Source organism: Drosophila innubila (genome assembly GCF_004354385.1).
Source record: "Drosophila innubila isolate TH190305 chromosome 3R unlocalized genomic scaffold, UK_Dinn_1.0 2_E_3R, whole genome shotgun sequence".
NCBI classification, from domain to species: domain Eukaryota; kingdom Metazoa; phylum Arthropoda; class Insecta; order Diptera; family Drosophilidae; genus Drosophila; species Drosophila innubila.
Genome location: NW_022995380.1, coordinates 9,768,057 through 9,793,579, shown reverse-complemented (window position 1 = coordinate 9,793,579; position 25,523 = coordinate 9,768,057). Strand labels below are relative to the sequence as shown.

The following is a 25,523-nucleotide window of genomic DNA, read 5'->3' as shown; positions in this document are numbered from 1 at the left end:
CCAAATTTCAAAATGCCATAACTTGTAAATAAATTAATAATTTTAAGTAAATTTAAAATTTGAAATTACATAAAATTAAGCTAAACATTTTAATAAAGGTTTGAATTTCGTCAGCCCTCGAGGAGTTAGAAAATTGAATTCTAAGAAAAAAAAAATTTATACCAAAGAATCAAGAAAACTCTAAAAAATACTATGCATAAATATAAAAAAAATCTACCAAAAAAAAAAAAGTAAAAGTACAAAAATGAAAAGCACCCAATTTCGGAATTGTACTTATTTTTTTTAAGTACAAAAAATCAAACCAGATCGGGAAATTTTGCAGGCTGGCAGCCTTTGCACCGGGGTGGCATCCCTACCACACCAGCAACCAAAACAGTTAGTTGAAGAAAGAGTGAAAAATGGAACGGAATTGATTGTAAAAAAGATTGTTTTAATTGTTAAGTGCATGTGTATAATGTCGCAAATAATATAGTAAGCTAAATACCACTATAACCATGGAGGTTTTCCAAACGGATACACATTATATATTCGTGAAGCGTGATAAGAGTCTCTGGTGGAATCGCAAGACATCGGAATTCACAATCAAGCCAGGTAAAAACTCTCAGATGAATCATTTGTGTGTTTGTCTTTTGTGTAATGAATGCAGCTGCTGTTTTTCATAATTGGTTGTCTTGAGCGTTGTTACTGCTGCGTCTCAGTTAGCCTTATCAGCATTATGCTCACGTTTTTGCTCTTGAAAACGAGTACGGACGCCGTGCGGTCTGGCTATTTACATACTTACACTTGACTTGTTTGTAAATATATTTATATATATGTATGTATGTATAAGTGTTACTGTGTGTTTGTGTTTAAGCTGCTCTTGTTTATAGGGCAATGTCAAGGCTACACTGGGATTTTAAGTCCAGCTTTTTTGTTTGTTGTGGGCGTCTGTCAGTGGCTGGTTCTTAATTTGTAGCTTCTCATTTTATCATTAGAAAAAAAAAACAAGTACATTGCTATCAGCTTTTGTTACTATTCCCATTTTATTTATAGTTGCTATAAAAATAGCTGAGCCATCAATTAGGACGCATATCCGTCCCTTTGGTTGACCCATGTCCTGCCCCTCCTCAGTGCAATTACCAACCGAATTGAAATGGATTGTTAATTGCACAGACATAATAACAATTGTAAACACGCAACTGTCGGAAAATGTGACTTTTCCATTTAGATGAAAGTTCAGCTGAGTCCTTTGCCCATATCCTTGATAGATAGAGTTCGTATGACTCATTCGGCATTGTCCCTGACTTTTGCCATTGTTTGGAACTTTTCCCAATCATAAATCTCATTCAAGGTCACAAGCAGCTTTTCACATCAACATTTCGGTGTTTTTTTGTTTTGTCAACACGCAAATGTGTTTTTATCGAGTTCACATCTTTTGCCATTTAATTTATGGTCAGTTTGCTTAAATGGACAATGTGATAAGATTAGCCGGAAATTGCTTTGTTCTGAGCAAATGCTGCAACTGTAGAAAAGCTACTTAAAAAGTACACATATGTGGAAGCTTTAAGGTCACACACCCTCTCATTTAAGTGCAGCTAATAGTGTCCCTCAGCCCAAGGTTGCAAATTGCAACCGATGGTGGCATGTAAAGTGCAACTTGCCACATTTTCCATATTTCTTTCTTTTTTTTAGCGCACGTTCAGAGGCGAGGCTGGGACTCTTGACAATTGAACGTGCGGTTAGAGATGATTATTATAAACATATATGAGTTCACAGTCAGCTTATAAATAACACATTGTTTTAATTAAACGATTTACTCATTCCACCATTAACAAACATTTATGCTTCCGATTATTATTCATCACTATAGATTAACTTTTTCGTCCCACTTGCGTGAATATTTTTGAAATGTAAAGTAGAAAATAAAATATTTTACTTTTATTTATTAATGATTTTTAACATAAACATTCTTTTATTTTAATTGCTTAATTGTTTCCGATTTATGATTGCGATTATTCCGATTTATGGGGGCGTATACGTACTAATATTAGCTAGGCGACAACGTTGCATAGTTAATTAAAAGTCAATAATAGGCAACTACCATTAGACGCTGTTTGTCATTAGTCGGCAATAAAAGCAAAAGCAGTTATCAAGTGCTGCTGAATGACAGTAACTGGCTAACTGACTAACGAGCCATTAGACTGGCTCATTAAATGACCAAGGATACACAATTTGATTACTGTGCACACATAGTATAAATGCTACTCTACAATCACTTTCTTCAGGATGGGATCTCAGCTCGGTGGAAGACATTGAATGTATTGGTGTCACACATGGAATTGTGGGCGTCATCTCTCTGCCCAATGTTTATGAGCCACATTTGGTGGTCATTAAGGAGGCAACAGCTGTGGGCGTGCTTTACCCGCCACATTTGGTCTACAAAATCAAATCTATTTGCATACTCAGCGCCGATGTGCCGGATTCTGAGCTGCCCAACTGTACCAAGCACACAAAGCAAGTTTTCAAGATAAACTTATAGACATACAAGTTCTTATATTAATATTATTTTTATGTCCTTTCACAGAAGCAACAGCTCTACGCCCACACACAGCGCATCCTCAAACAACAATAATGCGAGCGGAATAGCTGCGCCCTTGCCCGGCTCAAAGAGCACAAAGATCTTAGAGGGTATGAAGTTTGGAGTGTTGGGAGCTGTAAAGATGGCTGGTAATACGATTAAGGCCACCTCAAAACTGGCAACCAAACAGGTGAAGAATTCGGTGGGCATACGCGAGCCAGGGCACATTGAAAGACGGATTACCGAGGAGCTGCACAAGATCTTCGATGATACGGACAGTTTCTACTTCAGTTTCGACTGCGACATTACCAACAATCTGCAGAGGCACGAGGTGAAGGTGGACAATGCGCAGCCTCAGCCAGATGAAAGATTCTTCTGGAACAAGCATATGATCAGGGATATAATAAAGATGAATGTAGGTATCTACAATATAAAATAAACACAATGTTAACATATTCTTATAAATTATTGCAGGACAAAACATGGATACTGCCCATCATTCAAGGCTTTATGCAAGTGGAAGCTTGTGTCATTGGCAACGATTGCTTCACATTGGCTTTGGTCTCGCGACGTTCGCGTCATAGAGCGGGAACACGGTAAGGACTCATAAGGATCTCAGTCTTTAACAACTAAATGAAATTGTGTACCTTGCAGATACAAGCGTCGTGGAGTGGATGAAAAGGGCAACTGTGCCAATTATGTGGAAACTGAGCAGATTCTTTCATTCCGTCATCATCAGTTGTCCTTCACGCAGGTGCGCGGCTCAGTGCCCATTTTCTGGAGTCAACCCGGCTACAAATACCGCCCACCACCTCGTCTCGATCGTGGCTTGGCCGAAACACATCAAGCCTTTGAGCTACATTTTACCAAAGAGTTGTCCATCTATGAACGGGTCTGCATTGTTAACCTTGTGGAGCAGAGTGGCAAGGAGAAATTGATTGGAGATTCCTTTGCGGAGCATGTGATAAAATACAACAACGAACTTTTAATCTATGTCACATTCGATTTTCACGACTATTGGTGAGCATTAATAGACATAATTCCATACTTTCATAATAAAATCTATTTGATCACTAGTCGTGGCATGCGCTTCGAGAATGTCTCAGCCTTGATTGATGCAGTTGGACCAGAGGCAGGCGCCATGGGATTTCATTGGCGAGACCAGCGTGGCATGATTTGCAATCAGAAGTCAGTTTTTCGAGTCAACTGCATGGATTGTCTGGATCGCACGAATGTGGTACAAACGGCAATTGGCAAAGCTGTGCTGGAGTCTCAACTTGTTAAATTGGGACTCTCACCGCCGTACTCGCCGATCCCTGAGCAGCTGAAGTCGCCATTTATGGTGCTCTGGGCAAACAATGGTGACATAATAAGCAGACAATATGCGGGCACGAATGCTTTGAAGGTAGGCATATAATATAAAATATATATAGTAATGTCATAACGTTGTTACATTTGATTATTTTAGGGTGATTACACTCGCACCGGAGAGCGTAAAATCAGCGGAATGATGAAAGATGGCATGAACTCAGCCAATCGGTGCGTAGTAGCACTCTTTAACTATGCATTTCTTTTTATTTTATGCCTCTGTTAGCCTACACTTAATTAACATTATTTTTGTTATCTAATTAGCCTCATTTCATAATGATTAATCGAAAGTAATCACAGTTGAAATTACGTATTTCTTGGGTTCTACATGATAAGTAATTGAGGATGGTCATCATCAGCTTACCGCACTGTAATCAAGCAGCTTTTTAAGTTGCATTTTGTTTCGTTAAAGATAACAGCAACAGTTGTAAAGCCATTTCAGAATTGTTAACACATTTTCTTAATAACGCCGCATGCTTTACTCTATTCTTCTTACTAAATTTCTAATTGAAACAATATTTAAATTAACTGTTTATTTGCTGTACGCTTCACCCAGAGATCATAAGAATTATTGGGTAGCAAATCCTTGAATTGCATACACTTTATAATTAATGCCCATGCTCTGTACTTGGGTGAAGGGTATGCCAGACCATTCCACTTTCTAATCAAATGATATTCCTGCTATTTAACTGACTCTTAGCTAATGTCATGACAACTTCTTCGTAGCTTTTTCATACAAAACTTTGCCGACTCGTTCCGTCAGTGCATTATCGATCTGATGCAGGGCGAACTGAAGCAGGCGACAGAACTGAAAGAGGATGAAATCCTAGAGACCATTATGCAAATACTGACACCCGAATTCCAACCACCATTACGTGGCTATTACAATGCAGGCGTCTTGGGACCTGAGCTAAAGTTGATTGAATCGATTGCCTTGAACAGGTGCGCATTTAGGAAGATGGCCCTACCAGATGATCAAAATGATGACCAAACAAACATAGTTGAAATGATTACGTTTTTAGTTGCTCCAATTATTACATTTTACTTGTTTCTTACTCTATAAATCCTATTGATTATCATATTAAATCTTAATATTATTTATCTGCACTTGCTTTATTATGAATTAAACTCTCTTTTGCAATATAAATTAAATCCTAAGTTGTCATTGATGTTGCAGCTATTATCTGGCCCGATTTAAGGACTCTTATCGTCAGGCAACTATCGATCTTATGCTGGGCAATCAAGTCTCTTCGGAATCGCTGAGTGCATTGGGTGGCCAAGCGGTACCCGAAGAAAACGATGGTGAAAGTGCTGAGCACGCGAAGATGTTGGTAGAGGATTGTCGCCGTTTGTTGTTAAGCTCAGAACAGTATCCAGTTGGTGCTTGGGGTCTCATCGATGCGGATCCTAGGTAAATATTGAATCATCTCACAGAGTTACATATATTAATCAATTCGTTTGTAGTTCTGGTGATGCCAGTGAAACCGAGGTGGACTCCGTTTTGTTGCTAACAGATGATTGTTACATTGTGGCCGAGTATGATTCGCATCTGGATAAGATCGTGCGCTTTGAGAAGGTGCATCTTTCGCAGATGCGTCTCATTGAACTGGGCATGCATCAGGAAACCAAAATGTTCCAAGGCTCACCGCCTGCTCATCTCTGTTTGCGTCTTAACTACTGTGTCGATCATCAAGAAGGATACTTTCACATGTTTCGCTCGGCAAATTTGCGTTTCTTCAATAATGCGGCGTTTGTAATAAAGACGCCTGAGGAACTCGCCGAGTCCCTCACAGCTATTGTGGACATGTTTCGAATTGCATTAGAAAACGCAGGCAATTCAGATGTTCGATTTATCAACGGCGGAGTTTTGCAGCGACGGAAGAGTAAGCTGCCCCTGCTGGATGTGCCCAAGGGAATGCCACGTAACCTATCCGAATCTCAGCTGGTGCAGCTCAGTTCCAAGGCGCTGTCCAACGTTGCCGGGCAGTTCTCGAAACTGGGCCAGACATTTAAGAAGCCACAAAACACAGCACAACCAAGCAATCGCGCCGCCACAATTAATCCTCAAGTAATGCGTCAAGGAGAGGATACAGGTGTAGATGTTGGAATGGAAGCTGAGAAGGCCATTTTTACCGTTGGAGGCAAGAAGCGTGCCTCGAATAGCACCAGCAGCACAGACACCGAAGAGCATGACAATAGCCTGTATGAGCCCGATGTGGATTCGGATGTCGAGATTGCTTTAGATAAGTCCAATTACAATGAAAATGCCTTTTTGCCCTCGGTGGGCATCGTAATGGGCAGCCAAAAGGAGCATCCAAGTTCGTCGAATAGTATGCAACAGTTGAAGCAAAAGGATAGCATGTGCAAGACATCTGAGGATGTGCTTACTATCTCTATAAGTACGGTGATGGATAATGTTACCTTGCCCAATGGTTTACTGGAGAATGCGCCGCCCGTGCGTCCAATAACGCCAAATCCTCAAATTTGTATTCAGGCCCAGGAGGCAAGGGAGGTGGATGTCGATGAAGAATTGGTGAAGCCTTTATCAAGGTCTGTATTCTACTCCTGAGTATATATATATATATATATATATATATATATACATCTATTTGTAGTTGGTTTTGTTTCATTGATTTGTATTAGTCAAAGTATTTATAATAGAATTTATATTTATTTGTATTTGTGTTCAATCATTAAGTATTATGTACGTTTCTTATGTATAAGATAAGAATTATATATGTATTATTTTAAAGCATGTGTTATTGTACAATTAGCGAAGTCCTTGTGCCTGTTCTCCATACAATCAAAGTGCTTTTATTACTCAGAAATGCTCAAAAAATAAATCAATATAGGAAAAGTTATATCGCGTTTTTCTCCTCGAAATTTACTTTAAACTTTTTAGTGCCGCTGCCAATGACTTGAATCTGCAGCTGGGACAGCCAGCTAATCTAGAAGCCAACAAGCTGAAACAACTAACCAGTCCTCTCTCTAAGTTGGCCAGAGGAATGCAGAACATTGGCTTGAATCTGGATCCGCGTAAAATTGCGACCAAGGTGAATACGCTACAGATTTACACTAAAAAAGATATTTTTTAATAATTGATTTCTTTTGTGGTTTGCAGACCGGTGTGCTCTCTCCCACGAATGTTTCGGCGGATAACACTCCTCCGGAACGCGATCCCGGCACACGAGATCAATTATTAGAGTTGTGGGCAGCTCAGCAATGTAAAACCAAACTGATTGCGCTGTAAAAGGATTGAACTTTCATGAATTCATGCAGTGATATACAAATCTATTCTTTATTAATTATTCACTCTAAAGCTCACCAGGTTAATTCAAGATGTTTTCCGTAGCACTTCCATTATTAGGGAAAATAAATTTAAAACGTTAGTCGTACGTGCACGATATTTGCAATTTTTGTGATTGTTACTAGGGTTTTACTGTAGTTCGTTAACTAATTTATTTGCGTGTATAAAGTTCATCGAGTTTGAAATGCTTTATTCAATTAAACACCAAGAGCAATTGCTTAGAATAGATTTGATTCAACGAGTATTATTATTCAATTATAGCGAGTTTTCTCAACACACTGCTTATGAAATGCAAAAGTTATACGTACATCGGATTAGTAACAATAGTAAAATCTTTACACTAATAACCAAAAGCAAACTAAAAGACAAGCAAGACAAACAAAAGACTTGGCTTAAGCTACATTTTTTCTACACGAAACACAATTTTTTGGCTAGCATATACACCACATTATGAAAAGAAACTAATCACAGTTGAAAAGTTCCAGAATTATAGATTAAGGAGAACACCAATAATTTTTGTGCGAACCTAAAGGATTTAGAAAAGCCAACGATATACACTGAGTAGAGAGAAATTAGTAGATGAGCAAATAATTACCGCAAGTATGATGTATTTTACTAATCATAGCAATGTTTTATGTAGATGTAATATGATGTAGAATTATGTATGTACATATGTGCCACCGATTACTTAGAAATATATACTTATGTGTTAAACAGCTTAAAATTATGCGAGTTTCTATTTGCAATACAAGGAAATATAATTTGTGAAGAGTCCTTTTTGACTTCCAAAGTAAAACGTGTCAGTGCCAAGTGTTGTTCCGTTGATGGCCCTTGTTTACATAAGTGATAAAAAAAAAAATGAAAGCCACGACAACCCTCAAGTTGGCCAGCAAATCAAAAATCCATTAAAACACCACGAAGCCGGACCAAATAACGCTGCCAATCATCAGCTTATGTATACATTAGTATCGCTCTTCCTCTATTGATATTGGAGTTTTATTTATGCGAACTTTGGCCCGGCCAATCCGTATGCGAGCGATAACGAAACGACCCCATATTGAACTTTGATAAGAGCCCAACTGTTGTGCGTTTTTTCTTTCATTTTTTCTTTTTAGCCAATATCATGCTAATGTTGCCACACAGTTGCATCAATTGTTTTGCAATCAAAGTGCCATCAATCTTTTTGAATGTTTGTTTAATTAACGCACAGGCCGCCACATTGTCCACCTTGGCCAACAGCTAGCAACAACAGCAACAAGAGTAGCAACAACAACTGAGCATAAATAAGTATAGATTTTTCATGCCAACCCATTTGACCCCCGGTCACGCTTGATTGCCACGTATCCTGGCCAACTCTGATGCAGTTATTTGCCCTTGCTCTTGTCCTTACCCTCTACATCATCATCATCGCACTCGTCCTGCTCGTCGTCTGCTTTACTTTGCCATTTTTCTTTCGCATTTCACTTCTTAACTTTGTCCATGTCTTTTGCGTCCATTAAGTGTGTCTGTGCTAAGACTTGGAAATTGTCTTTTGAATGTTTCAATTACACGCCTTCTTAAGCACAGCTTCTCTTTCAAATTGAACCCAACCAATGCTTTAGCCACCAGTCAGATATCCCAGTTTTCAGTTCTCAGCTTGGGGTGACGGGCGAACTGTCTTGTCTTGTCGTGCCTTCAGTATTTTTTGGCTTTTATGCGCCAATAAAGTGAAATACACAGATAGTCGAAGAATTTACTGCCTTCCATCTATTCTGTGTACTATGTGTGCTCCACGTTAGTCCCCTCCTCGTCCTTGCACCCGTCTGCCACTTTCGTTAAACACTTTTGCCTTAAACCATTAATTTCCTATACGTTCGACTTGTACGTGATGGTTTCCCAGCAGCATCGGGGTCTTTAGAAAAGTTAATTTTATTGCTAAAAGCGGGTTAAGTGCTTGAGGCACAGCTGAGTGCCTCTATTATGTAGCCTAGTGCGCCCTGTTCGGATTGGGCCTTTGATAGAAATCGAATTTGCTTTATGGCATGTATGCTAATTTTATGTCGACTAAATATTCGCTTTGGGAGTGAAAGACTGCCCCATTACCATTGACTCCATTTACTCTGATTGACTTTTAATTTACATTTGAGCCTGATGGAAGATAACTTAGGAGTAGTTGCCAGTTGGAAGGCGAAAATCATCAGTAATAATCTTTTGTTTATTGAGAATTAATTTAATATATCTTTCATTATTTCTAAATGAGTTCCAGTATACCGGATATAAATTTTCCCTTTCTTATCTATATCTTATTTAAATATTAATAAATTTAATCTATTTTCATAATGTTTTTCGTAATTTTAATGGACATCTTAATGGTACCTAACTTTCGTCTTCTCGTCAAATGCAATTTTTTATACTTTTAACAATTGAAGCGTAGTTCTAAAAATGTTCAAAAATATGTAGGATATAACTTTACATTCTCTCTTGAAAGTTTAATATCTTGTTTATTATTTCTCACTTCTATTACTTTCCTTTAGTTCAATGTCCCAGTAGCCTATAAATTGTATATTTTTGGTATTTCGTTTGATAAATGAATACAATTTGCGTAAAACTATAAAATTCAAGTAATCACACAATGTGAATGAAATCAATCGCATAAACCAAAAACTCAAATGATGCATAAACGAATTCAAAGCCATACAATATTTGTAAAGGCAGATAACCTTAAAGGTCAAAGTGCACAATGTGTGCGTGATATACGAGCATTCGAGTTTATGGCCACAGTCAACCAGATTGACACTTGAAAGCAAATTAAATAGAAAATTGCGTATTTGGGCAAAAGTGAGCCAAAAATTTGTTGAAATTGTATACATAATTGAATTTATGGTCACACACACACACACAGCCAGATAGACGGATTGACAATCTGTGCATACCATTAGCCAAACACATAGACAGCTGAGGTCAGATCAGTGTTCAGTTGGGCTCGTTATGGTAGCCTTAGCCCATTGGTTAGCCTGTGGCTATTGCACCACACGCCAAACAATTGGAAACCGAATGTCATCTTCAATTTCAAATTCAATTATAAAACAAATTGGTTTGAGCGAAAATAAATATGTACATATACAGGGGATGGACTGGTTCACACACACACACACACACACGCATATACAATCATACACTCGAGACGACATCAAACGACAACGACAACAAATCCATTCATCCACTTTGCAATTGTGTCCAGTCGGACCGAGGAGTGAAATAAATGTAATGAAATGTTAACAAATGACAACAGGCTGGCAAACAAGCAGCAAGAGGCAAGAGCAACAAAAACCGCAAGGGTGTCTCGCATCCTGCATCCTTATTGACCACACAGTCACACACACACACGCACACACGAACATACACACACATGGATCCACACGTATCGAATTAGTTTGATGAGATTTATTGGCTCAAGTCCCACTTGACCAACAGCATTGCCTGGCCAGACAATTATGGATTAGTGCCATTTGTTTTTGGCCCGCTAAGTGACTGGTCGGAGTTTGATAGAATCACATTCTCATTCTCAATCCTGTTGCCATTACCATTCCCAATCACATGATCATGGTCACATCATGCTAATGATGATTCGATGGCATTATATGGCACAGATTTTGCCATTCCTTTTCGGTTCGCTCTCTGTCTATTACCACCTAAACGTATCGGATTACCATGCGGGCAAGTCAAGCCCGAATCCACACTGTAACCCAAACCCATACCCACTTCTGGCCAGTTGAGCCCACGCACGACGCATGTCAACGCCAGGCCGCCCTCCTTGCAGGTCCTTTGGGGAAATTTGTCAGAGCATCAGCAGCGTTAAGGTGCCAATTAAGGGCTTTTTAGTATCAATTACAAAATCGCACGTTTCCACACCTTTATCAATGTATTCCTGCCGGCAGCTCGAGCATGTGTCTCTCCTCTTCCCCTCTTCCCACTTCCTTGCCGCTTTGAGGTGTTGGGATTATTTCATGTGGTCAGCCAATGTTTTGGGGCGGCTTCTCCTGCTCTGCTTCTCGAGCAGCTCTTGCGAAATTGTTTTGTGTCATTGTTTTTATTTTTGTACGTTGTTTTTTTTTATCGGTTTGGTTTTGTTTTATTCCTTTCTGTCACTCCACATTTGACAGCGTCATTTTGCCAGTGATTTATTGTCTCGACTCGGCCAAATTGGGTTTGTCATTAGAGCAGTTAGATGGCTGAAACCATAATCGAGAGATTACGAACCTTTTTGCACGACTTAAACTAGGATAGTGGAATTGCTATTTGTATTCCACAGTGGTCTATGTATCAAAATAGTCTGTGTGGAGTATTTATATAACAAATTATGAATTAGCACTTTTATGGATTTTCGATTTTACTAATAAATCCTACATATTTTTAATTTTTATACAAACTTTTTTTTAGTAGCCATCCCAGCACCGGGTGTAGTTCTGTCTCTGACATAAGTAAAATGCTTTTCCAGGACAATCCCAATTGTTCATGCGGAAGGCACCGTCTTTAAACCACAAATGAACGCATCGCTCGATGCCAGGATTGTCTGGTTGTCCAACTGACCAGGAGGTGAATGACAATGGCAATCCATTTGTTAAAGAGGCGAACTTATGGATTTCAACAAGATCGTTTCCAGATGTCCAAATCCGAATATTTTCATAGCGACGGTTCTTAAGAAATGTCGAAATTGCATCCATTTCCTTGGCCGATTCGATTAGAGCCAAGTCTCCACCAAATTGACGGCACAAGTGTGCTGACTCGAACCAGGTGGACATCTTTTCCCCTAAAAAGTAGTACTTCTCTCCGATTCGTTGATATGACTGAGTTTCGCCTTTATCACAAGTAACTATCAAGCGGAAATTATAATATATTTGAGGGTCTCCTTCGTTCAATCATATTACCTTGGGTAGTTGCTCCATTGGGGTAGTTTAAGTTTAATGCCTGTGTAGAACACACACAGAGTGCGAAAATTACAATCCACGAAAAGACCATTCTACACCGCTGCTCGATCAACAACTAACAGTTTTGATCTCTGTTTATCATTATATAGCAACTTTCGACAAACAATCACATAATAACTGACTGACTTTATCATGAAATGTTTACTCTAGGATAATATTTAAAGCATATTTAAAGCTCTATTTAAAGCGTATATAAAAACTGTAAAATAAATATGCAAGTCTAACAATAGCACCGTTGCCTTTAATAGTCCAAAAAAAAAATGAAATGGTAAGTGATAATGCTTCAATTTACACATCTTACAATTTGCTGATTATATAACATACAATGTTTACTATATTTAAGCAAGTTTTTTAAATTACTAAGGGCAATAGGCCAAATTTCTTGTGGTTGGATTGGGAAAAAGAGAAAGAAATGCAGATCATGTAGCTTCAGAGTAAAGTTAAAGTTAAACAAAATAAAACTAAGTTGAGTTGTAAAGGGTATTTAGTCTTCGGCATGCTGCAAATAATTTTCATATTCAAATACATATTTGCATTCAAGTATTTGCAAACAAATATTTAATATGATATGCAAGCAGTTAATATCTGTATGAATAAAAATTGCACTTAAAATACACCAAGTGTATTAAGATAAACTCGAAAGATTGTTTGCAAAAAATGAATAAGTAAATAATGACAAGCCTCTGATCATGATTAACAGATGTTTTATATTTATCTGTATATATAGATTCGAGTATGTAAAAAAACATGTAGCTGTCCAAATTCTAATTATTAGGATCTAATAGGATCTCTTTCTGAGATATGCCACAGTTTTTAAAAAGGCAAACCACTGAGTTTACAGTACCTCCTTTTTATTAATGGGTATACATATTCAGCATTTTATATAAAAATCTTTGAGTATTTGGGCAGTTAACAGCCATCCCAGCAGCGGGTGTAATTCTGTCTCTGGCATAAGTAATATGCCTTCTCCGTGCAAACCCAATTGTTCATCCGGAAGGCGCCGTCTCTAAGCCACAAATGCATGCATTGCTCTTTGCCAGGATAGTCTGGTTGTCCAGCTGACCAGGAGGTAAATGCCAATGGTAATCCATTTGTAATAGATGCGAACTTATGGGTTTCAACAAGATCGTTTCCTGATATCCAAAACCAATCATGTTCAGTGTGTCCGTTCTTCAGGGCCGTCGAAATAGCCTCCATTTCCTCGGCTGATTCGATGAGAGCCAAGTCTCCGCCAAATTGACGGCACAAGTGAGCTGAGTCGAACCAGTTGACCTTGTTTTTCCCTAAGAAGTAGTATTTCTCTCCGATCCGCAGATATGACTGAGTTTCGCTTTTATCACAAGTGACTATCAAACGATAAATTTCATTTATTTGAAAACATTTTGTAATTGTTCATAGTATTACCTTGGGTAGTTGCTCCATTGGGATAGTTTAAGTTGAATGGCTGTGAAAAGCACACGCAGAGTGAGAATATTGCGATCCAAGAATACATCATTCTGCAGCTGAGATCGATTTACGACTAACAACTTTAATCTCTGTCTGTCAATTTATAGTCACCGGCGACAATCAATCTCAAGTTATACTACAGTTTTGGGTATTAAATATTTACCCAATAATAAGATAATATTTATTCTGTTCAGGTTCTCTGTTAACATGCATCACATATTTCGAGTCATTCCTTCTTTCTACCTAAAGAGTATAATCCGGTTGCTCAGTGTTATTAAATAGTTAAACAAAATTATATATTGTTTAAAAGTTTAAAGATAGTCTTTAAGCCAAATCATGAAGTGCGCTTTACAAGTTTATTGGTCATAAAATTAGCATATCAAGTCTTCTTTGTAATAATCAACTAGACTGTTACTAGTTCAAGTCAGTTACGTAATTGAAATATTTTTAATTCAGAGGGGGAACTGTGGAAAGAGAGTATCTACCAAGTCTAGCAGTTAAGTCAATTATCTCAGTAATTTTATACACATATTGAGATTAATAAGTCATTAAGTCGCAACAGAGCTCAAGATCCGTTAAGAAATATTTTATTATGAAAAAATATTATTTTCAGCAAGTTTAATAGTTTCAGACAACCAGGAAGGGTATTTAATATTCAACTAGGTGCTGTAAGCTATTCGCATCGTATGCATATTTTACCTTATTATTTTTGTTTGCTAATAAGTGTTTAAATTGGCAATTGTTTGAGGACTATGTTTGCATAAAAATATATACTTAAAATACACCAAGTACTTGCTTAGTATATTTAAATAAACCCGGCAGATGGTTTATCTTAATTTTGTAGGTAAGCTTTTGTGATTCTTATTAACAGCTGCTTCGGAATAATAATATAGGTGTTATCTTTATGCTTGATAGGGTCAACTACCGAGGCCCTTTATTCGACATTAAAAAGCCATTTAAAAATGCAGATCCAAAATGAAACAGATTCTTTTTAAATGATGCGCTTTTATTTATTTGCTTAACTTTATTCGATCCTTTTTATCCAAAAGTGTCAAGTAGCTTAAGCATTATCATTGCCATTTAAAGATTGACTTGGCAACGTGAACTATACTCTCTCTGGCAAATATAAAATGCCTTCTCGGTGCAACTCCAGTTATTCATGCGGAAGGCGCCATCCCTGTGCCACAAATGGACGCAATGCTCTGCGCCAGGAAAGTCTGGCTGTCCAGCTGACCAGGAAGTGAAGGTCAATGGGAATCCGCTGCTTATGGAGAGGAACATATGGTTAATGACAAGATCGTTTCCTGATATCCAAAAGTAATCATTGTCTTTGAATCCCTGATGCTGAAGGTGTGATGAAATCGCGTTCATTTCCTCGGCTGAATCGATTTGAGCCAAATCTCCACCATAACGACGACACAAGTGTGCGGCTTCAAACCAGTTGACTTTCTCATGCCCCAAAAAGTAGTGCTTTTGTCCGATCCTGGAGTACGTCTTAGAATTAGAAATTGAGCAGCTGACTATATTATAGATGGGTAAAAAAGCAAAGTTAAGTGTTAATTCCGAAATCACTGCTATGTCTCTTATATACCGTCAAGACTCGGCTTAGTTGCATAGTCAATATCATATGCCAGAGCACAGCACAAAGAGACTACAAAAACCAAACACAGAAAGTATTTCATTGTGACACGTTGATCGACTGCAGACTGACAATTACCGAATGGCGACACTTTTATCTTAGACACTGCGTTTTATAGGCAATGTCATTATTAATTCAGCAGCTGACATAATTAAAAGCTCGTATATCTAAACACCGAAACCTACAAAATATTTTGCTTAAATTAACTATTGACCTATTCTACAAACTGCACTTGACTCTGACTAAGAGCTGTTTTACTTTTTCTTTCTACCTACTATATCAAAATATAGGTTTTGTATGTTTTTGTTAAGTGTTTAGTGTCAATATTTGATTATAAATCTAGACCTCAAGCCACCTAACCTATTAAAATTAAAATATATATTTATATGTATAGGACCAATATACCTTGTTGGTGATATTAGTCCGATTTGAAGCAAATTTGGTCAGGAAGTAAAAGACATAATCAATTGCACAAATGAGTAAAACTTTTGTCACTAGAGCGGACTGCCGTCCGCAGTGATATATATAAAAAAACAACATTTTTGACTGATGTTAGCTATATGATATAGTAATTATAGTACTATAATACTCTACTACTTTAAGCTCGCGATAAACAATTTAAAATTAGTACATTTCAATACTTATTTAGTAGATGACATTCATGCCTGCATATGTAAATTTATCAGAATCGATATGTTCGAATTGCTTTAATGCTTTGTATTTAATTATCTATTTGACCTATTCGAGAATATTTGTCAAAACGCACGACTTTGAACACAGCTGGCTCTTAAAATTTAGGTATTTTCAATTTCATATGTTTCAATCGAAGAAGATACTTCTGTCTGTTCACTTCGAGGCAGGGTAATCTCCTGTAGAATTTCCGCTGCCAAATGCTCAGCTTTAGTCACACTTTCACACATGTGTGTCTGCGGTTTGTGCCTCTTCGGAACTGTCGCTGTTTTAACCGCCAGCATCACGTTATCCCCCGCCAGTTAGTTTCGTGTAATCCACACCTAAAATCCCTGACAGCGTGTCTAAAGTTACACCCAATTTCGACTCGTATTACAAATTAAAAAGTGCCGCAACCCACGAACAACACAGAGACATACACATGGGTCCCCATCCCCTTTAAACTGATTAGCTGACACCTAGTAGCTCCTCTCACAATCTCAATCCCTATACTTATTTGAAGTGGTACCCATTCCCTTTTGCTTTCATTTCTCCTACTTTGCTTGTTGTGGCTGCCACGGGTCAATGAGATGCTAAGCATATGACAACCCATTGAAAGGATGTCGTGCAACCTTCAAAAAGAGATTCTTCAATTTTTAAACAAGTCGAGCAACACGAATGGCAAAGGATTTACACAACTTTTTGTTGGCTGTTTCGCTTTGTGGCTTTGACATTTCAAGGGATTGATGGATTTTACCTAGCTCCCGACATCCAGGCAAACTCACACAGTTCACTGAGCATATCCTGCGCCCATATTCTGATACTCATTGATTTATTTCTTCGCATTTATAATTTACGCGTAGTTTTTTTTCGAAAGTTTCTTTAAAAACGCCCAAAACTGTCAACAGTTGAGTCTCAAAACGGTCTGCCATACATCATGCTGCTTATGATTAATCGCTGGTAATTATCTTGATTAATTGCCTTATTAGAGGCGTTAGTTTTTCTCTGGGCGCGATGCGTGAGAAGTGCGAGATGAGCTGTGGCTGCTTTAGGAGCGTGCTTGGATTTGTTCTAGGTTCTGAGATGGAAGAGAGGGGATTGACTTCTTAAAATAGCCAGGTTTTCTTTCCCCATCCAAGCCAGGCGCTCTTTTCTTAATTACCAGAAAGCCATTTGGCGCAAATGTTTTCCTTTGTTCGCTTGTCCGCATGGCAAACACAGAGAGAGAGAGAGAGGTAAGTCCTGCCTCTGCTCTTGGTCCTGTTCCTGCTGCTGGTCAAACCATAATATTTCATTACATGCTGCGCTTTGCTTTGGTTTTTTTGCTTTGCCATTTCGACGGGCACTTAAAATTAAGCGTGCCCAAATCCCCAAAGACCGCAAGCCCAACATAAACAAACTAACCGAATGAATGCAGCTCGAAATGCTCTGCGTTATCCTTCGGGAATACACTGCTTGGCTGGAGGATTGGGCGGTGTGTGTGTTGGGCAACCGCAATCATAAAAATAATAACCACATTATTGTGTTTAATAATGAAAAATATCATTTTCGGCATAACTTTTGGCTTTTGTTTGTGCAGCAGCCACCCCCACCCACTCCCCCTCCGTCTACCCCTCCCCCATAAAGGGGGCACCCGCATTTTGGTTGGCTGCTTGAAGGGCGCAAAAGCAACCCTTAAATACGCTTAAATATTAACCGTTGGAACATATTTTCTAAATTATGTTCATTTACTTGCTGGTTGTTCCTCCGGTTGTTGCGGGGTAAGCAAGTCTTCAGATTGAGTGCCTTTTGCTTAATTTGCGGGCGCCGGCGCCGCCGAAGGCAGCCATCAAAAAAGGGGTGTGTTTTCTTGCATCTTGAGTACCTGCCAGGCCACCCCCAGACTGCTTGACTGCCTGACAGTCTGACAGAAGACTTTGTTGTTTTTATTGGCATGTTGACTTTTGAAATTAGTTTTTAATATGCGCAAATACTTTGCATATTTGACTCAAACTCCTCCACTTGCTTCTCCTCTTCTCGCCACCAACAACACCGAAGGGTAACAACGACAAACAAACTTGAGCAGATTTCTCAGTGAGATTTCAACATAATTGCGCCATGTGTCCTTATCGGAGAGACCAGATAAAAACGCAAATATTTGTAAACAACCAAAATGCAATCTACAAAACTGTTGAAACCTCCCTCCACTTTCCTATAGGACAGCATAAAAATCTCTGCATATTGACATCAATTAAAGTGCATCAAGTCGACACTCAAACAAACAACGTAATTCACAACAAATGTGTTTTGAGTACCCGAGTTACTTCCGTGTTTCTACTACTACAACTATTCATTAGCTACCACCGCGGGCTACAACAACAAAAAAAAAAAGGTTCAAAATGCGGCAACAGCAGCCACAGCATCCCCGCAGCCGGGGGTCTAGGTCTGGCTCTAGGTTTTTACCCTTGTTGTTTCCACAACTTCCTGAGGCGACAGGCGACGGCGGGTTTTGAGTGAGTTTGATTTCGCCTTGGGCTGTTTTTTGGGCGGACCATGGAGGTCAACTCTGAAATAGTTCTATAATGAACAAAAACACATTGTAAATTGTCGTGCTTGCATTGTAAATGGGCACAAGTGTGCGACAAGACCCTTACTTCCATCTACACTGAAAGAAACTTTAATTCAAATGCTAATTAAAAATATAAATTAAATTATATAAATATATTTTGAACAGAATAATTTTAACTTTTGCTGAAATCTATTATCATTATATCTAATACACAATTATCACTACTCAGTTTTCTGTTCGTTTTTTTCTGAGTGTAGTCCCAAACAAAATGTTGCTGAATTTTGCCCTGCATTCCGCTAAGTGTATTCTTTGCCTAATGTAAGGGCAAATTAGCAACAACCAGCCCGGCAATTTAAAACAAAATGAGCCTGCCAATGTCCTTAACGGCGCCTGCCTTTTACTCTATTACAAACTTGTCCCCAGACAATTCAATTTTGACTAACCCAAAGGCAAAGGATGTCTCGAATACATTACGAGTACGAGTTCAAGCATTTGCAAATGCAGGCAAATGCAGGGCAAAGGAGCAAAAACGTTTATGGGCTGAGTACGCACAAATCAGACTGTGTTTCTCTCCCGGATCTTTGTCCTGGCCACCACCCGACAGCCAACACCCGATACCCGACAGCCGACAGCCAAAACCCGAAGAGAACATGCAAAACTGCCGCCACAGCTAATTTAATAATTTATCATTTTGCTGCAGGGCAACAACAAAAGATTATTTAAATTCGCGCGTTACACAGACGGGTAGATCGGTTCGGAGGGTTGGGCTGTGTTTTTCGGGCAATAAATGACGTGTTAGCCCGCTGGCAATGCAGGGCAATAATTTAAAAATTTCCACACCCTAGAAGTGGCAGAAGCTTGGGGCCGGAAGGGCTGCAGCAATTGTTCAATTATTTCAAATTAAATGATGTGGCAGAATTCAAATTTTTCACTGAAATCTTCACTATTCTAATTGCCGCATCAAATGGCAAATGCAACGAATTGTAAAGTAGGTTGACATGACCCAGAAACAGAAAGAGATGATGGCAAATAGAGTCAGAGAGGAGGAGAGTGCATAACCCTTTTTGGAGAACAACACTCGAAGCAAATTTGTTTACGCACAGTTGGGAAATATTTTGATTTATATAGAAAGGCACTCGAAGGAGCTCATATACATTCTCTCTCCAACACACCATCACTTGATTGTATGTAATCCTTTCGTGCCCAATTCAATTGTTCGATTTGACAAATTGATTTTCACTTTAACCGACTCGCACTGATTGCTTTGGATTTGTCTTGTTTGCTTTGGGAATTGACATTTTTTTCTTTCTTGTAGTTGTTCATGTTGAGCTCTTTGTTGTAGTTGTTGTTGTTAACGACCGATTGCTGCTGTTGTTGTGTCTATTTTGCATTCTGAGCCACATGCGCGTAAATATTTATTTAGTTCTGGACACTAAAATCTAGTGGCAATCTTTTTCGCCCACTATTTAAATGCACGTGAAATTGCTACTTGGTTTTCGACTTGGTCAATTGCGCTAGCTGGAAAAGCCAGACTCAATTACCAAATTCAGAATAGTGACACCACAAGTTTATGTTGAAATTTATGTGCCATTGGGCGGGACTCTAACCCAAAAAAATTAATTGCTTTTGCAAATAGAGTCAGTCCGCCGCAGTTTGTAGCGACACCAAAATGACTGCCCCATATTGCTGCTAACTTGGCCTTTTGTTCCGGCTAGGCGACATGATTTTTTTGTCTTGGTTGCTCGACAAAATAAATACACTGAGATGGGAGAAAAATATTTTATTATTACAGATAATTAAAGTTTACGGATTATTTTCGAGTTTAAATAGTCAAGAATGGTTTCAATAATTTTTAAAATTATCAAAATTATTATTATCAATTATCAAATGACCTTTTATATCATGAAAGTAATACCTTTGAGAATATTAAAATATTTTAAAGAATAATTTTTATTTTTCATTAATTTCTATAATTTGTAATGCATATATGTAAGCACTTTTATTCGCGCAAAACTAAATAAAGCTTTTATTGAAATTATGAATTCAAATTATAAGAAAAAAAGTTTTATCGCTATTTATAAAAATTAATAATTATAGTTTATTTTTTGTTGAACAGGAATATTTTAAAAAGCAGTAAAATTAAAACTTAGGTGTCTAACAATTATTAATAGGTCGGCGACTCTAGCTAGGACCTCGCAATATATAGTTTATTTTTAAAATATTTGTATTCTTGTTCAAATTTATGATAGCCAATCTGAAGCCACTCGTATTTCTTTCAGTGCCGCAATTTTGTTAGCCATATTGCCATATTTTTTACACCATTGCACACTAAGTCCGCCATTGTTTTCCAACTAAACGAGGCAATTGCAGGTTGTGTCTATGGTGCTTGTATTGCCCCTCAACCAGCTCCTGTTTCCGTTCTCCTTTCAGCTCTTGTTTCCAGTTCTTCAACAGGGGCAGCGAATATAAATTGCGGTTTTATCAGAGCTCACGTCAAATCTCGTTTAAATTAATGAGTTTAAGCGTTGTTTTTTTTAGCGCTTTGCTGTCTTTTGGCGCTGCATAGTTTCAAATTCAGTTTATTTATGCTTCATAAATTGCCAGAAAAAATGATGGCATTGCAGCAGACAGGCAGACAGGCAGACAGGATGCTGGAAGCAGGAAGCAGGAAGCAATGCCGCCAGGCAGAGGCACTAAAATTATGAAACATTGTTTGCCACTTTGCGCTGAAGGCTGAAATCGATTAGGGGGACATCGAAGGAGTACCGAGTATCGGGTGTGAAATGAGCAGGCATTAAGTAGTCATAAGCTTGCCACGATGCCACAGAGCCAAGGCCTAGAGCACTTAACAAGCAGCCTCGGCATCAACACGCCATTGCCCCAAATATCAACCCGAAGTCGTCTGCCGTTTGCCTTAAGTTAATTAAAATGTTTATCGTGACGAAGTGTTGATGCCACAAACTCGAGTCGCTTGCAAAGTTATTAAATTTATTGTAGCGTGTAATTAGCCGACGAGCTGTCAACAATATAAGCGCCAGCCAAGACTCCAGCTTTAGTTTATGCTCCAAGTTGCCTCAGGCCGACATGGATCAGTTTATAAGCATTTGCTTTGTTTGCTTACCAAATTGTCGGCTGATAAATCAATCGAAATGGTTTGGGGAGCTGTTGCTGGTGCTGGTGATGATGATGCCTCTAGCCAAATCCTTTGCAAGTTGTTTATTTAATTGACTTGTGAGCATCGCAGCACAGTTTTCCCTTCTTCCCCTTCTGCCTACTGTTCCATAACAAATTTCATAATTGCCGTGTCGTGTGTAAATTGCGGTTCCTATTACAGCGGCGCTTGCTGTTTCCCCGGATTGGTGTTTAGGATGCGCCGTAACAAATGGCGACACAATTATGTCATGCCATTCTTCCTGGCGGCTTCCTTTAACGTGCATTCCATGCGTTTCATATTACATTTACTTTTCTATATATGCCCATTATTTGTAGCTGATATATAACAGTCGGACCAGCACTTATTGTGTAGATATACGCCTTTATTATAAGCTAATTATCTAACTGTTTCCGAATGGAATGTGTATATAAATGAAATTAGAGAATCTGAAATTAAAACAAAATTCGTTATAAGAAAATATTCAATTTAAACATTTAATATTCTTGAATTCGAAAAAGATACATGAAGTTAAAATATAAGTACATGTGGCAGTAACTTCTACTTTCTTTTAGTTTCTTTGATCTAATAGTTCAGTCCTTTCTGATATTGAACTTTTTATTTACAAACTATCTGTTGCTACGTAATTATTTTGATTTTTTTAACTTTCTATTTCCAATAATGATTATAAGTAATGAGTATAAGCAATGAAGTATTTGCCCATATTATTATCCAAAAATATTTATACTAGAACAAAAATCTTAAATTGTTAGGAAAGTATAAATTTGTCAAATTTAAAGCAAAATTAAAAATAAAAAAAATTATCAATTTAAATATCATTATTAAAATTTTTTATTTTTTGATTTTGATTCTAAGAACATTTATTTTCAAAATAATATATTGGTCTTATTTAAAATGTTCTCAAAACTAAGATGTATTTTCTTAATTTAAAAGTTTTATGTTTCGATGCATTTTTAGACCAACATTTTTATCAGAGTAATCATTTTTTCCTATTGCAATATTAAAATAATAAAAAAACTTGAAATAATATTGCTTGTTGACATAGATTTTCTTTTCGAGGGTGCAGTCTGTCAATTGTTTTGCCATTAATTAAATTAGTTTGCATTTGGCTTGAAACTTTGCAGTCTTAATTTAAAAATGAGCTTAAGCTGCTAATTAGCATATAGCTTGGATGAGCTAAGAGAAGTGGAGAAGACAAGGTAGAAGTAGGGGAGGGTGGGGTCGACTCATTTGCAATTAGCAGCATAAATGAATCAATTACTCATACTTGAGGCGTGAAATGAAAAGTTTCTGGAAATCCCAAAAAGTTTCTCCACGCCTGCCGATTTCCCTTGCTCTTCCCACTCAGCTTTAGCAATGTCCTTCAAGTGACCGCTGCTGCAACTCTAATTGGGCACGAACACACATGAGGAGGACAAGCTGGACTGTTGGACTGTTGCAAATCCTTTTGGAGGCCGCAACCATGCGTCAAATGGCAAATTGTTTTATTACAGTTCGCAACAACTTTTGTTGTTATTGTTGTTAATGTTTCTTTTTTTTTTTTGTATATATATATATATATATATATTTTGCCACCCACTCAGCAGCAACACACACTCAATTAAAACTCAAGACCCTTCATAATGCATGCGCCTTTTAGTCTTGATGTTTTAACCTTTCTCTCTTCTTTTTTTTTATCATTTCCTGTCGCTTGGTAGCAAAAAAAGGATTATTTTGGTTCTTTTTATGGCACATTTAGCCATGTTTTTCGGTGCTCCATGTACAGGAAGGGGGGACCTCGTCTAAAAGTGTGTAAAGTTTAAAGAGCCTTAAGGGATTATGCGCGCAAATGTGTTGAAATTCGGGTTTTAATGAAAGAGCAAGTGGAAAAAGGAAAAGAAAGGGACGAGTGTCCTGTGCAGTGGTTTATAGCTATTTATAGATAAGAAGGTAGCTGCCTAAAATGTCGAGTCCAAAACTCAGCACTTTCCCATTCACTGACCACTTATTAGTGTCCTGTGTCCAGTCTGCCGTGTCCTCTGCGCCAGCTGTGACTTGGATAAGTGAACATAAGCCTCAAAGGATGTCTTTGCTTTAGCCGTTGAGTAACATTTATAAGAGCCAAAGGAGCTAGAGCAGCTACAGAGACTAATTCTCTTTTAAGAATTTTGTAATTTCAGTGTAATTACATTTATTTGTTTGCTCAGCGTTGACTCGCTGACATTTGGACTCTTTGAAGTCTGTTTGCTCAATGCCAAAATCTGTCAACCTCCCTCCCATTCAAGTGGCAGCTCAAGTGGCCTCTCCGACTACTCGAATTATTCGTATTTGTTTGTATTACGACAATGACGCGTGCTCTCAAATATTAGTATTTATGCAGCTTGTCAAGGACATGGCCAGTTTGCCGTGCCAACAAACATGTTCAAAAATATAACTGACAGTTTTTCTTAATATGTATCACTTGCGAGGGCTAGAGGATTTATTCGTGATTCTCCTATAAGTTTGTTCTGGGAATACATTTCAAACTCCAACTGATAATCCTTATACAGACGAACTTCCCTATCTCAAACGTCTATAACTAGAATTTTCTCTAATTTTAAAAAAATTGAGTGGCAATCGTGGTCACGAACAAATTACAAACATTTCTTCTTCCCTAACTCGAACTTCTACAAGTCGAATTTCTCTATAACTCGAAAAAAATATTGGCACGTGCTTCTGTAAGTTGAATTTTTCGGGAAGATTACCAATAAATTGTGATTTAAAACGCCTTAAAAGCGTTGACTGTTTATTTGCAAACTAGTAACTTTACAAGTGATGATCACTACAGGGCCTTTAGCAAACTAGAAGTCCTTTTTTTTAGAAAATAACATAAAACAAAATAATTATCGGACCCTAATTTCTGATTGTTTTCAGATCTATTTAGCTTAAATAATAAGAGAAAATTAAAAATTTAAAGTATATTAAAGTAAGATTAAAAGCAATTTGAAATGTATCAATTTTGGGAACTTATTTCTGATTTTTTATGTTTTAATTTTTTTAATATTTCGAAGTCTCCATAAGTCGAACCTTTTCTTTGGATAATTCGAGTTAGGAAAGCTCGACTGTATATATATGCTGGAATATAATCGCTGACCATAGCAAAATAGATCATTGAATATTACTTCTTCCTTAACTTAGTTACGCATGTTAATTTTCTTTTCAGAAATTTAAAATTTCGTTTAAAAAATAAAATACGCTTCTTTCAGATCCCAAATTCGGGAGTTGAAAGGGTTCTTCTTAGACCGTTAGTCCTTTTTCAGTCGCAATCCAACTTTGACTTAAGGAATCTAATCTATAAATGTATTGATAAACGTACAAGTTAAATTAACAACTGTGAGTTAAAAAGTGTTACATATTTTCAATATTTACTTTACTTGAGAAATCTAATTCACCGCATATGCTACAATGTTTTTGATACACGTGCTTGAAATTTCTTTGAATTTTGACCTCCTCTCAGATAACTCCTCGCCCATTACAGAAAACAACATTAAGAATAGTCCAGAGACGAAGGCAAAGAGCAAAAACAAAAGGCAATCAAAAAAAGGCCACACTGAGCTCATATCCAAAAAAAAAAAAAATAAAAATTACGAAAGAAAAGAAGAAAATAAAATAAAATAAAAAGGAAACTCATAGGAAAAAGTTGCAGCTAAGTTTGTACTTTTTATTGTGCTCGTACTTGGATACGCCGTGTTGAGGGTAAATTATACTATGTGAGTGCACATGCTGAATTTCCCAAACTCTACTTAGTCCTCATCAGCGTCAGCAGAAGTGGCTGCTTCGGAGCGGTGTGATGGTGTGATGGTTCGGTGGTGCGTTACCAGAATCTGATATA

General features: G+C 37.8%; 4 protein-coding genes across 6 annotated transcripts; 1 reads left to right on the top strand and 3 right to left on the bottom strand.

Moving 5' to 3' along the window:
• Positions 1-356: 356 nt before the first annotated feature.
• Positions 357-7,956, top strand: LOC117790410 (phosphatidylinositide phosphatase SAC2). 3 transcript variants are annotated; one of them, XM_034629855.1, is made up of 12 exons: positions 358-591; positions 2,265-2,493; positions 2,564-2,972; positions 3,032-3,153; positions 3,212-3,577; positions 3,635-3,962; positions 4,026-4,096; positions 4,652-4,867; positions 5,103-5,336; positions 5,390-6,475; positions 6,828-6,978; positions 7,047-7,956. In XM_034629855.1, the coding sequence occupies exons 1-12, from the start codon at positions 495-497 to the stop codon at positions 7,173-7,175; spliced, it is 3,438 nt and encodes a 1,145-aa protein (XP_034485746.1). In that variant the 5' UTR covers positions 358-494; the 3' UTR covers positions 7,176-7,956. The 3 variants fall into 3 exon arrangements, with proteins under 3 accessions (XP_034485745.1, XP_034485746.1, XP_034485744.1); XM_034629853.1 differs by lacking the exon at positions 4,652-4,867; XM_034629854.1 differs by lacking the exons at positions 5,103-5,336; positions 5,390-6,475; positions 6,828-6,978; positions 7,047-7,956 and having other exon boundaries at positions 357-591; positions 4,652-5,032.
• A 3,620-nt stretch (positions 7,957-11,576) lies between these two features.
• On the bottom strand, positions 11,577-12,296 carry LOC117790580 (C-type lectin 37Db-like). The gene is made up of 2 exons (XM_034630062.1): positions 12,140-12,296; positions 11,577-12,084 (listed from the first exon to the last, which is right to left on the bottom strand). Exons 1-2 carry the CDS (start codon positions 12,228-12,230, stop codon positions 11,648-11,650), a joined length of 528 nt encoding a protein of 175 aa, XP_034485953.1. The 5' UTR covers positions 12,231-12,296; the 3' UTR covers positions 11,577-11,647.
• Positions 12,297-13,091: 795 nt separating this feature from the next.
• Positions 13,092-13,750, bottom strand: LOC117789926 (C-type lectin 37Db-like). The gene is made up of 2 exons (XM_034629133.1): positions 13,604-13,750; positions 13,092-13,545 (listed from the first exon to the last, which is right to left on the bottom strand). Exons 1-2 carry the CDS (start codon positions 13,692-13,694, stop codon positions 13,109-13,111), a joined length of 528 nt encoding a protein of 175 aa, XP_034485024.1. The 5' UTR covers positions 13,695-13,750; the 3' UTR covers positions 13,092-13,108.
• Positions 13,751-14,630: 880 nt separating this feature from the next.
• On the bottom strand, positions 14,631-15,367 carry LOC117791246 (C-type lectin 37Db-like). Its single transcript, XM_034630948.1, has 2 exons — positions 15,237-15,367; positions 14,631-15,165 (listed from the first exon to the last, which is right to left on the bottom strand). The coding sequence occupies exons 1-2, from the start codon at positions 15,325-15,327 to the stop codon at positions 14,726-14,728; spliced, it is 531 nt and encodes a 176-aa protein (XP_034486839.1). The 5' UTR covers positions 15,328-15,367; the 3' UTR covers positions 14,631-14,725.
• Positions 15,368-25,523: the final 10,156 nt, after the last annotated feature.